The sequence below is a fragment of the Ochotona curzoniae genome, unplaced genomic scaffold, assembly GCF_017591425.1.
Source record: "Ochotona curzoniae isolate NIBS_2020 unplaced genomic scaffold, NIBS_Ocur_1.0 contig_3622, whole genome shotgun sequence".
In the NCBI taxonomy this organism is placed as follows: domain Eukaryota; kingdom Metazoa; phylum Chordata; class Mammalia; order Lagomorpha; family Ochotonidae; genus Ochotona; species Ochotona curzoniae.
The window spans coordinates 29,109,852-29,122,961 of record NW_024465926.1 but is presented as its reverse complement, the minus strand read 5'-3'; the positions used below and the strand labels follow the sequence as shown (position 1 = coordinate 29,122,961).

Sequence of the window (13,110 nt, the reverse complement as noted above, 5' to 3'; positions counted from 1 at the left end):
CAGCAGCCATTTGGGATGCTGGTGCTGCAGGTGTCAGCTTTACTCACCAAGCCACATAACAACCCCAGGGTTTCCATTATGCTACTGATACTTTTGGGTGTCAATCTTAGAATTATCCCTTTGAGAAAATCTTTTTTTCCACTCTGCTTGTTTTAAGAATGTGTCTGCCTTGGGTTTCAATGTAAGAAGGTATCACTTAAAAACCTTTTTTTCACTTGCCTGGAGTCCTTATTTGTCATGTCATTAATCAAATCTTGAAATATTTTCTAGTAACAGCAAAACAAAACAAAAACCTATCACTCCCTCCTAGCACTATATTTTGGGTAATATCCTCAGATGTATTTTTCAGTAACATACTTTGCAAGAAACATCCTGCTACAGTCAGGAGGGGAAATGAATGGGAAGAGTTGCCCAATAACTATAATGTATGGAAGTTCTCGCTACCTTCATTTTTTCCCCCTTAGACACTGAAAACTCTTTAAGTTCTTGGATAATCTGAGAAACTTCTGTTAACTCTTCTTCATGGTGGGTTATGAAAAGAGATTCTGCAAATTTTGGGTTGTCAGCCTGCTTGCCTTCTATTGATGTAAAATTATATCCCATATGTTGATAAAGGTTAGGTCTAGGTATAAAGTCTTAAGGGAGATGCCAGCCTAACTAGTTATCTTTTATACAGGCCCAAGAAAACAAATCTGGCATCAAATTGTCATAGTGGGTATCTTTTTTTGTGTTCTATCCTTTCATGTTCTACTTTGCAGATTCCAGCTTTATGTGAAGAAGTCTCAGAGGTTCACAGAAACCCTACACCTTTTTTTTCAGTGTGTGGTTAGAACTTGGCACATCACCCTCTGGCAGTAACAGGTTACTGAAATCAGCCAAGGTAATCTGAATCATCAACATAAATGCTAATTTATAGCTGTCTTTGTTCATTTTTGGAGTATACATATGATTCTAAAGGGACATTTACTCAATGTTTTCTGTTTCTTTTTAACAGCTAAGTTTTCTGGGTATTTAATCTACAGTATTTATCAGGACTGTAGAGCTGACTTTCAGGGTATGTTCTCCCACTCTCTTTTCTTTTTCCTATTTTCATACACATATACATTAAGTGTAATTTTAATTCCATTGATTTCCCTAGAATAAATTAAAGGCAGAAAGCAAAAGCAGTTAGCAAGCAATCTCAAGCTGTCAGAGTTATTTAAAAACATTCTTCTCTGCAGTACTTTCCAATACAGCTCTCCATGGTTAGCAGAGTGTGCCACAGTAAGAAAAGAGAACTAATTCTCAACAAGTTTGTGTTTTACACTGCTAGGGTCACTGTGTGATCTTTGACAGGTTACTTTAACTTCTTGCAGCTTTTGCGTCCTTATAAAATAAGGTTTTTATGAATCCCACTGATCAATAGCCGCACTCACCAATCATGAATTCACAGATTTTAAGAATCTTAGTCTTTTAAGATGAATACATTTAACATATGTATAATGCTCCTGAACTTTACATTTCAGTTTATTTAAATAAAACATGAATCTTAATAGCACCCTCAAAAGTGTCAAGGTTTTAATGCTTAGTATCAGATTGTATAATGATGATCTTTTTGGCACAAACTGAAACAATATATCTAACAAACTATCTCATTACACATGTCCTCTGAGGTGACCCGTCAGACAGTAATACCTTAGCTTTTGGAGTGGCCTTAATTGTCCATATGCAATCAACTGCTTGGCCAGGTTTTGTTTTTTCTTCTTGTTCCACCTGACTAGAACGTACTATTCCATCAGCTCCTGAGAGCTCAAACTGGCAATCTAGAAGAAATAAATGAATGATGTTGAAAGGAAAATAAGACTGATTCAAAAAGTCACAGGGAGAAAGAGGTAATATACTAAACCTGGGATGGGATTTAAAATACCTCCTAGGTAGGTAAAGTCTGGATCTGTAACAGAAAAGAGAACAAAGTCACTGGCATTGAAACAGTTACTGCACAGCCAACATCTTAAGTTATTTCTAGAGCCCCAGTAAACACCAAGGTAAGAGAAGTTATCACTGACGTTGCATATATACAATTGCTCATTTGGAAGCTCACTTATATTTATGTTTTTAATTCCATGACATATTAAAATGTATTTATGTTACTTGAAAGCTCACTTAAATGGTCAAAAACAGTTGCCAGAGTATTGACAATTATATATAAAAAAAGTTTGAACAATACAGTGGACTGTTATATACCCTCAAAAAGAAATATAATACATTTTTGCTCATGTTAAATTTACCTCCTAAATACAATAATCACTATTCCAAAACACTACAAATCTACTTACCCCACTGAATTGTGAACTGAGAAATGATTAAACAGTAAACTTTGCTAAATACATTCTACTACAGTAAAAATAAGTCAATAAAACTAGAAAACTGGTATTTGAAAAGCATGTGAAACTCAGTTAAGAACTTTATTACATCACATTTCCAGAATGAAAACGCTGAGGAACTGTCTCAGAATCATCACCCTGGCAAACCTATTTACGCACACACTTTACTGTATATAAGTGGCTGCTTTATTCTTTTAAAAATTGTTTTCTTTAATCCCAGACACCGTAGGAAGTTATCAAACAACATATTGAAAAAGTGGGAAAATATTACTCGCTTAATTTACAAAAAATCTAGTAGACTGTTCTTTTAACACTAAACTTTTCTTTGCTAAAAGGGAACAACCAGTATATATTTCACACTAAATCCTTTGTAGAAAAATGTCAAACAGAAATTTAAACAGGATCAGCAAAGGGAGAAAGTCACAGGCATTATCTGGTAAATTAATGAGAACCTCTTTATAGGTAGGCATGAATTCCAGAACATTGTAATTATTGCTCTGAAATATACATAACTTTACCAGTTATCTCCTGAAAGTGACAATTCATTAGGAGATTCCATGTCAATAATTACCACCAATAGCTTAGAGAACTTTACTTCAAAAATGCTAACTTCTCAGTATTGTTAATGGATTTCAGAAAAAAATTGTAATCCAATCCCAGTTTTGCTTTTATGTAATTCAAAAAAAATCAGTTTAAACGGGATTATTATGTAATTCTCCTGACATTTCTGTCATTACTTTAAAATAGTGTGTACAGAAACTGAGGCATGATATAATGCAAATAAATGGTAAAAGTCTAACTCAAGTATTTTATAATTTGTATTTAACTATATGCCATATAAGATTGCTCTCATGATATTTAAAACTACAGGAAAAAAACTATATTTCTTCAAATTAAGCATTTTTTTACATGTATAGCTGGCATATTAAACCATTTTTCATTGTAATAACATATCTGAGGTAAGCTGCTTTACACAGAAAACTAACTTATCCAGCTCACAGTGCTGGGGGTTCATGGTCATGGCACCTCCATCAGACTGGCTCTGGTGAAGGCGTTAATGGAGGGAGCATTAAAATGGAGATCATAACACTAAAAAAAGAAGCCAAAGAGTATGGACTGTTCCTGCTTTCTGCTATGGGGTCCTATCTCTTCAAATGGCCTCACCACCTATATAAGCACTACACTGAGGAGCAAGGGAGGACAAACCACATACAAACTATGGCAACTGGCTGACTTTTGTTTTTTAATGTCTAACAGCATTGTTTGATTCCTGCTTTTTCTGTTTTAAAATAATCTTTCATGAGAAAGAGTTAGAGATGAAAGACAAAGATTGATCTTCCATCTTGCATCTCTGTAACTCTCTCTGGCTTCCGGCTGTCCCAACCATGGGAAGTGAAGCCAGAAGCTAGACTTCATCCAAGTCTCCCACATGGCTGGCAGGGGCCAAAACACTTTGGCAATTTTTCACTGCAATTCCCAGGTCACTAACAGGAAGTTGGTTTGGAAGTGGAGCAGCAAGACACAAACCAGCACCCAGATGGGATGCCAGCATCCCAGGTGTCCACTCTACTTGCTATGCCATTAAAGCTGGCACTTTTTTTTCTTACAAGAGGTCTATGCTTATAAAGAATCAATTCATGTGTAAAATTTTGAAACGATGTCACAACGACACTGAAGTCTCAATACTTAAGTTAACTGGTATAACAATATAAGCAAACATCTGACCAATAAAACCAGATCAGTTATTTCAATTCAGACTATTGGCTCTTAAGTTTATGTGAACCGCTGCAAAAGGCAGAATATTCCATGTATAGCCTGGTCAATCATTTACTTTCCCTGGCATTTTGTTTTAAAAGCTCACTAGTTACTTTTTTAGATTTTTTATTTAAAACAATTGTATTTATTATTGAGGTACACAGATGGACAGAGTATTCATATCTACTGGATCACTCTCTAAATACCTGTAACAGCCCCAGGCCAGAGCAGGAGCCTGTATGCGAAAGCGGAAACAAGGTCTCTTGGAGTAAGTTGTTCTGGTTGCTGGTTGGTCTTGTGGATCTCTTGCATGCATTTGTTAAGGGATCTTAAAAAGAAGTTAAATCTTTAGTCCTAGTAGGATGATCAGTAGGCCACAACATAAGAGGAAAGAAATGCCCAAGGGCAGTCAGCTAACAACATATGAAAGGATCCTTTTGAGGGAACTCCTTTTACGGACTTATACATTCTGTCAAGATTTTGGAAGTTTCCAATTCAATCTAGCTACAAGTATTTATCCAAGTATAGCACAAGTTATCTGTGATAGCACAAATAGTGTGTTGTACAGGAAGGCAGTAACCTAAGACAATTTGGCCACTCAGGGCTACATACACAAGGGACTCTAAAGATTGGGTTCTAATAGTCAAAGAAAGAGAATGAATAATTGTAATGCTGTAGAAAAGTTGGGCAAAGGGACATGGACAATCCAGTAACACAGAGGAAGAAAATAATAGCAAAGAGGGTTCTCCAAGTCTGAACTAGCTGCAGGTTCATTTGAAGGCTCTACTGGCCTGGTGTCAATTTATGGGAAGCAGGTTGCTCAGCTACTGTCTGCTGCTTGTTGTCTGATTCTGGTCAGTTTGATCTTTGTGCTGGGGACAGATGAGAGATGTACTTAGCAGGAGGGTTAGTGGCTTTTTTAAAATTAAGAGATATACTTCCATTAGTTTATGCTTTCCAACTAACTTCTAGAGTTAATTAGGAATACCAGAGAGTTTCTTTCAACAAGTTGGAGATAATTTTAAGCTGGAGTTTTTTTTTTTCCAATAAATGCAGCCTCCCAGCCTCAGGTTGTATACGTAGACTTTATCTACTGGGAGTGCGATGTTCAAAAAAATCTTTGATCAACTTAGTATTGTGTGGTATAATGTTAATGACCTACTTTCAAGAAGCCTCCTTTATAGAGTATGGACTGTTGAAGTCCTTTATCTAGGTGCACAGGGTGGCGGTATGGATCTCAAAAGACGCTAACTGGGATGGTTATCCAGCCGAGAAACTCACAACCCACTCTCAGGTCTGAATTTGAGTTCCAGCTCCAGTTTTCCAGCCAATGGACATTCTGGGAGGGAGCAGGTGATGGCTATCAAGTGTTTGGGCCCCTGCCACTCACCTAGCAGTCCTGGACTAAGTTCCTGGATCCTGGCCCTTGGTCTGGTCCAGATCCAGTTGTGTGGGCATTCAGGGAGCAATCCAGTGGGTAGGGCTTCTGTCTGTCTAAAAAGAGAAATAACTTATTCTTCCCTGTAGGAATATAATGGACAGATCTTGAGCCACAGCAGACTAAATTCTACCTATGTTACTGCCAACTGGGTTTATTCTTCTACTGGTTTATTCTAGCAGTCCAGAATGGACATGTGGATGAACAGGCTGGATTTTACAATCATTTTGAATTAGTCCGCCTTGTTTATCTGCTGCCATGGCCGTGGCCTAATGACACAGAAACACTTAAATTTAATATTAAAAACAAGCAAACAGTAATGAGCACATACAGGTACTTCCATGATTTGGAAAGCTGACTAAAACTTAATTCCCAGACTCAAAAGAGCCACTTGGCAATGGAAAATGACCCATGGGCACATAAACTCTTGGGAATATAATGGGAGACATTTGAGCAGAGAGGGCAAGTCTCCTAACAGCAATGTTGTCTGTACTGCATCATTTAGTTATTCCAGTGGGGAATTCCTAAGGGTTAAATTTCCTTTTGTGGACTGGGAGAATGGGATATGAATTTGGGTCTACAAAAAGATGTTCCTTTTCTCCAAAACAACACTCTTCTTTCCTCTTCTGATCATCAATAAAGTCACTTGGTCCTTTATTATCCTAGGATATAGGCTAAGGGTCTGAGAAATGGCAGAAAATCAGGGAGCCTTCAGAGGCCATGACATGTAAGATCTCCTGGAAGTTGTCTGTTACCTTATTTCCTTTGCTCTTGTCTGTCTGAGCAGATCACTGGCTCTGAATTTCAATGACAGTTGGACCTTTGGAGCTTGAATTATGTTTAAAAGGTCAAAGGCATGTTCTATACTCTTTATGCAGTATCCCAAGAAAGTTAGTAAGTCTGTATTCACAGCATGCCAAAATCAGGAGGCCTACGAAAAGAATACCTACTGTCTATACAGAGATTAGCAATTTTTTCTTTAGCTATTAAGGCTTGCCCTAGTGTGGGCAATAGAGTTCAGCTTGGCATGTGAACCTGGACTCAAAAAGGGACACTCATACTCTAGAATTTCATACCAGGAAACTTTAACTTTTCATTCTAAGTGGAACGAGATGTGGTAATTGCACTACCCTGAACTCAGGACTAAAGTGAACTGTGTTTTCAGAAGATTTCTTCCCATTAGAGGGCTACTGAATGGAATCAGATGAGGTGATTTTTAGTAAATGTGCATAGGCTCAGACATCAAATCAAGGAAAAATTCAGTAGTCAGTGTGGGCAGTAACTTGCAAATTTCATAAACCTTGGTTCTTAGTGCAGGGAAGAAGCAAAGCCAACATGCTTAGAAGAAATGTAGGATCATGTTTAGATCCACGGGTGTCAAGAGGTAACCCCAAAATTTAACTGACATCTGTCAGAACTGAAGTTTTTCCATTGGAATCTTATAACAGTCCAGATTATAGAGTAAGTGGATGATATTGGCAAGGCAAGCTTCCTAGGACAGGAAACACAAAAGCAGAGTATTGTGCTAAACCGGAAAGCTAGATCAGCCCGAAGGATTTGAGAGAAGTAGGATAAAGTTTTCAAATATTTCCTTAAGGATGGACTGTCTGAGTGCACTCTTTCTAGGCAAAGGCAAAGAGGTACTAGCTTGTTGGAGTCTACCGGCACACTCAAAAAGGCACCAGAAGTCAGCAGCTGAAAAACTACTGGCAGTGGAAAACACGGGGCAAGGGATCAGGGATCATGGTGTACTGGAATACAGGAATATAGGTTATTCCTGTATCCATAGCTGAATGGATCTGAAGTCTTACACAAATATCCAAATTATTTCATTAGGTTTGCAAATGGGAATGATAGGACAGTTCCAAGAGTTCACTGTATCCCATTTAGAGCTTTAGGGCTGAAGCGGGTACTGGCTGATATTGGAGAAGTGGTTATTATATCCACCTGATTTCAACTGGTGGTGATGAATGGATATTGGACTGTGCCTTCAGGCAAGCGTGAGCAGAGTAAGACTGACAAAACAGGAGGAAAACTGAGTACAGACTGCCTCTATGAGGTCACAGGAAAGGTCTTCTGATGGGGATAGTCTAGCATTACCTTTCCCCTGAGGGAGAAGGAAACAGGGTAGCTTTCTAAAGTCTTTGAGGGAGAAATGGAGGCCAATGGAACATTTATACAGATTTATACATACATATATATATGATATATATAGGTGATATATATATAGGTGATATATATATCACCTATAAAGGCTTACATTAAGAAGTAAATACATAACTTATGGTTATAAGCTATATAAATGCTATATTGTTGGAACAGTCACAGGATTGAACACTTGGGGACAGAATGGGTTAAGTTAAAGATTTTGAGACGAAGAGAAAAAGAAGACGGAGGAAGAGATTGCTGTGATGGTGATGTGGCCATACTCTCAGAAATCTTGGCTAGCACTGAAAGCATTAAGAGGCATCAGAGCCTCTCCAAAACGCCTAGTAAAATTAACTTCACACTATATTTTGGACTTCTGGCCTCTAGAACAGAGAATATGTGCTTTTTTGCTTAACTTAACCAAATTTCAGATTAATTCTGACAGCCTCAGCAAATTAATACAGCAAGTAGTGAATTTCAAGCACAACTTTGCACTGAACTTTCACAGCTGTTAGATGGCACAGAAGGCATTCAGACAGGTGCGGAGTCCTCCAAGTCCAGAGCAGTTTTCTATCACTGTATATTTCCTAGAGTAATCAAATGAGTGGTTTAACAGATCCAATGGGAAAAACCTACCAAAATAACTTTTGTGGGGAATTATGAAAGACAACTGGCTTATTAATTTTTACAATGTATTTAATATTGCTATGAACAAAAGGCAACATTTGATGCTTCAAAACCAAAGTGATATGGCTCAGTTTTACTGTTGTTATTTTTAGCCTTCAATCTTGATAATTTAATATTTATTTAACTTGATAAAATATCTTTTCTAATCTTAAGATTCCAAAATCAGAGATACTCAAAATCAAAAATATAATTTAGTATTTACCTGGAATAAATGAGTATTTTGCTCGAAATCCCAGTCCTTCAAGTTCTTCATCAGAACTAAACTTAATCCACATAAACCTCCCTGTTGATCTAATTAACGGAGGGCTTTTCATGCCACAGTAACGATCTATAAGAGGGGAGAAGCCAAAAGGTCCATCTCGAATTTCCAAGTGATCAAATCGACATTCAAATGATGGCTCTATATAATAATGTTCATCAAAGGTCAATTCTATTCTTTGACGTGGAGCAGCTAGAAAATAACAAAATCAGAGGAACACAAATTAGAATATAAACATGCTGACACAAATGACAAAAAGCAAAGCAGTCTCTGACTAAGGCTTATAATGAGAATTGTTATAAAAGTCATAATAAATTTTATATTTTATGATAAAAATGTTACTCTGTAAAACTACAATAAATTTCCCCCTTTGGCATATGATACTTATTAAATTAGCTAATGTACTCAACTGATTAATGAGTTCAGAAGCTAATGCTTATTTCATGATAGCATGTATCATGATATACAAAAAGAAACAGAAATAAAAACAATTCACTAATGTAGGCAAAAATTTCATGAAGTCCATTAATGGATGCCACTTAAGTCTTCTATCAAGGGCGTTTTAAATATAAAGTTCTTGTAAAATTGCAACTATTACTTTGTTAATTGTTTCCTACAGAGAAACCTATCATTCTGATAATTTAATTCAAAATACACTATAAGCTTACATTTTGTCCAAGCTGGTTTAAAGTAAAGGTTAAAAAAAAATATACTCAACAAAAGGTAGAAACTGGTCAAATACCTTCCAAGATGTAGATACATTCCTTGTTTGGGGGGTACGAATCAGGATAATTTGGTGACGCGAAATGACCTCCATTGCTGGTTCGAATCCAAATGCCACACTGTGTTGCTGGACTGTGCTTGATTCCAATATTTTGTCCATCTCAGGAAAGAAAACATTATTCAATACATTAATTATAGCAAAACTGAATAACATTTTTCTCACTCTCCAATGTTCCATGTAGCTACCCACTCTATGTTACATACCTATTTCCCTAAAAACCTCTGCCAAATTTTAACACAGTGAATTTAAATACAATAGACGTGGAGGACTTGTAAGGTTATATACTGTGCTTGTTGGAAAAATTTGCTAGAGAGTAAGAATGTTGTATCAGAGAGAGCAGGAAAATAAAATGTTTGTATTCTACAAGGAGAAAACTACATGTGAGAATTTGGTAAAATTTAATATAAAACAATAAAATTCTGTTTTGACATGTAAATTGAAGGGTTTCTGGAATTAACTTCTGACATGGCATCTTTATATTTAACACCAAAATCAAATAATTCTTTTAAATTTAAAAAATTAAAAATTATACTGCAATTTCAGTTAAAATTACACAACTCTGCTTCTTCCTCAAATTTTAATTCAAGGGTACTAAGAGTATTTCTAATGATTTAAATTCTAACGTACAAAGTAGTAGAATAGTAACAACTATTAAAATAGGAAGTGGAATGTGGAGTGGCTTTTTAAAAACACGAGACTGCCCACCCAGAAATTTATTTAGAATCTGTTCCACTTCCAATGCTTTGTATAAGTCTAGGATGTTTCTGATCTATTACAATATGAGAAAACCAGAAACACTGTTTTGAAGACGGTGAAATAGTGCTATTGAATTAGAGAACTACAGGTACTTGAGAGTGAAAATATCAACTTGAAAACAGGGAAATTAGTGAATGTTAATAGACTGTATGATACTCTACTCTCAGCCGCCTCCTGCTGAACTCTCTGAAGGCCGTTTTGTTAAAATAAAAGCTTCTAAGCAGGAAAAAAAGACTGTTCTTTAAGACATTCAATCACTCAATGATATGGACTCAAGAGTGTCCTTACTTTAGGTTACTAGACAAAATAAAAGCCAGGGCAGTCACAATCCCTACCACACTAGCAGACAGGTAGGTAGCCATCAGTTTTATGATCCTTCTCAAAATGCAAGCAGGTATTCCAGGATCAGACATTTGAAGAAGTCTAACATGAAAAGCAAAGCAAAACAAAGAGCAGTGGGGGATGAAGGAAATGCAAAGTATTTGAAGAAACTCTTAGAGTTTTAAAAACAAAACTATAATCTCCTCAAAGAGACAGAGAACAAATTATATTCATAAAACAAGAACAAAGATACTCCCCAAATGAAAATGAACAAAAAAAATATATCCAGTAAACAAGAGGGTCCAACACAGTGGTGCGGAAGATCGAGCTACATCCCACACTGGAAAGCTGCTTCAATTTCTGGAGACTTTGCTTCCAATCCTGTTTTGTGTTGGTGTGCTGGGGAAGGCAGCAGAAAATGGCCCAAGATCCTGGGCCCTTGCCAAACACGTGGGAGACAAGGATGGAGATCCCAGCCCCTGGTTTCAGCTTGGCTCAGAGACGGTACCTGCAGCTATCTGGGTGGTGAACCAGCGATGGAAGATAAGCCTCTTTCTCTTCCTTTCAATAAACCTTTTAAAAACGAAAGCTTCCAAAAAGGAAAAAAGAAGTAGTATTTGAGAGCAAAAGTTGCAAACTATGGCCATGAGCCAATTTCACCTCCTGCCTGTGGCTATAGCTGACACGCCCACCATTTGAGTATTACTGTCCACGGCTGGCTTTCCTACAGGAGAGTGTAACAGTGTGGTTGTAACTGACACATCAACGATTTGTGTATTACTGTCCTCGGCTGGCCTTCCTACAGGAGAGTAACAGCGTTGCAGCAACTGTAAACCCTACAAAGCTTTACATACTATAAGATAAAGCTGAAAGAGACAGCAGAAAAGACAAAAAACAAGAGAACCACAACCAAATAGAGATCCCTAAGAAGGAATAAGAGAAAATACGGAAAAATCCTAAAATTTAAACAAAAATTAAAAATAAAAGTTTCCCAAAGATATAATTCATGTACAATGTAATCCTGAATACTCATCTAACCAGAATTATAGATGGGATGGACTGTAGGCATGTGAAAGACCTAGACTCACATCTTATATGATGAAAAATCAATATTAAATGTTTATGATGGAAACAATCAAGTAACAGTGAAAAGTGTTATTAAAAATAAAAAGTACCAAAAGAATCCGTTAAAGTAATCATTTTCCTGGATCAAGAAATGGGATAAGATCAAGGATGAATTCTTAACTAAACTTCTAGTATATTTTGATTCTTACGCTTATACGTAATTTAATGAAATTAAAAAAATAAGCACTAGAAATGTATTAATCTCTGAAACAAAAATCTGGCTCAAACGCACTGTTAGGGTAGCCATTTAGTGCAGTAAGATGCCTAACTGGGACAGCTGCATCCCACATCACAGCATCCAGCTTTGAGTCCTGGCTTGGATTCCAGCTTCTTGCTAGCACACACTCTAGCAGGTAGGAGACGATGGTTCAAGTTGCTGACTCCTGACACCCAGCTGAAAGACCCAATCTGAGTTCCTGGTTCCTGGCTCCCACCTGCCCAGCCCTGGCTTTTGTGGGCAGTTTGAAGACTGAACCAGTGGAATGAAGTTCTTTCTCTCTGATTTTGTCTTTCAATTTAAAACAAACAAAACTACACTATCTGAACTTTCATTAAATCAGAAAATTCATTAACATTGGAAATAGGAGTTTTATTTTTGCTTAGTGTGAAAATATGAACCTAATATTTGGACACAATCAACATTATACTGGATCAACTAGTGTTGCCAATTTTTAAAACTTATCAGGACAGGACTTCATGCTGGAAAATTACTCCAGTGAATTTCTCTTAAACCCAGCTGAACTGGGGCTGATGGTTAATAAAAAGTCTTGGGCCACCGGGATACTGAGGATTATGGAAATAGTAAACAAATCCTGTATTTCTTTCAAAGAAGTCATCCCTCTCCCAAACATGCAATGTTATCACTGTAAGTACTTTACCTGGGGTCTTCTGAGCCACAGCAATCCCTTCCACTACAAGTATTGTTACTAACAACACTAGAAAAATAACAGAAAAGAAAACCAGTTACAATATTCAAGCAGTATCACATTTACTAAGTATACAAAGGAAAATCAGTGACAACAAAGAAAATCACTTTCTTACATTCACAGTGTTTGTAGATATTAAATGTTCTTTTCTCATTAATTATTTGACCCTTAAAGCAACCTAAGATATACTAGATTTTATACTTATTGACATAAACACTAATCATTGATAGAATCTATAGCATTCTTTAACCAGGTTAAGAATTTTTTTCTTTTTTTTGAAAATCACATTTTTGGGACCAACACCATGGCTCAACAGGTTAATCCTCTGCTCTGTGACGCTAGTGTCCCATATGGGTGCCGGTTCCTGTTCTGGCTGGTCTATTTCCAATTTCAGCTCTTTGCCTGTGGCCTGGGAAAGCAGTGGAGGATGGCCCAAGTCCTCAAGACGTTGCACACCTGTGGGAGATCCAGAAGAAGCAGCTCTGAACTGATGGAATCACCCTGGCTCTGATCGTTGGGGCCATCTTGTGAGTGAATCAGTGGATAGA

At 37.0% G+C, this 13,110-nt stretch overlaps 1 protein-coding gene across 1 annotated transcript in view; it reads right to left on the bottom strand.

Moving 5' to 3' along the window:
* The window catches only part of NETO2 (neuropilin and tolloid like 2), a gene marked incomplete at its 5' end in the record, with an annotated part of 38,298 nt that extends 25,723 nt beyond the window's left edge, over window positions 1–12,575 (bottom strand). The window contains 5 exons of the mRNA XM_040982188.1: window positions 1,675–1,802; window positions 1,907–1,930; window positions 8,594–8,842; window positions 9,393–9,533; window positions 12,515–12,575. Coding sequence (XP_040838122.1) covers window positions 1,675–1,802; window positions 1,907–1,930; window positions 8,594–8,842; window positions 9,393–9,533; window positions 12,515–12,575 — 603 coding nt within the window. The remainder of the gene's footprint in view (window positions 1–1,674; window positions 1,803–1,906; window positions 1,931–8,593; window positions 8,843–9,392; window positions 9,534–12,514) is intronic.
* Between the last annotated feature and the right edge of the window lie 535 nt (window positions 12,576–13,110).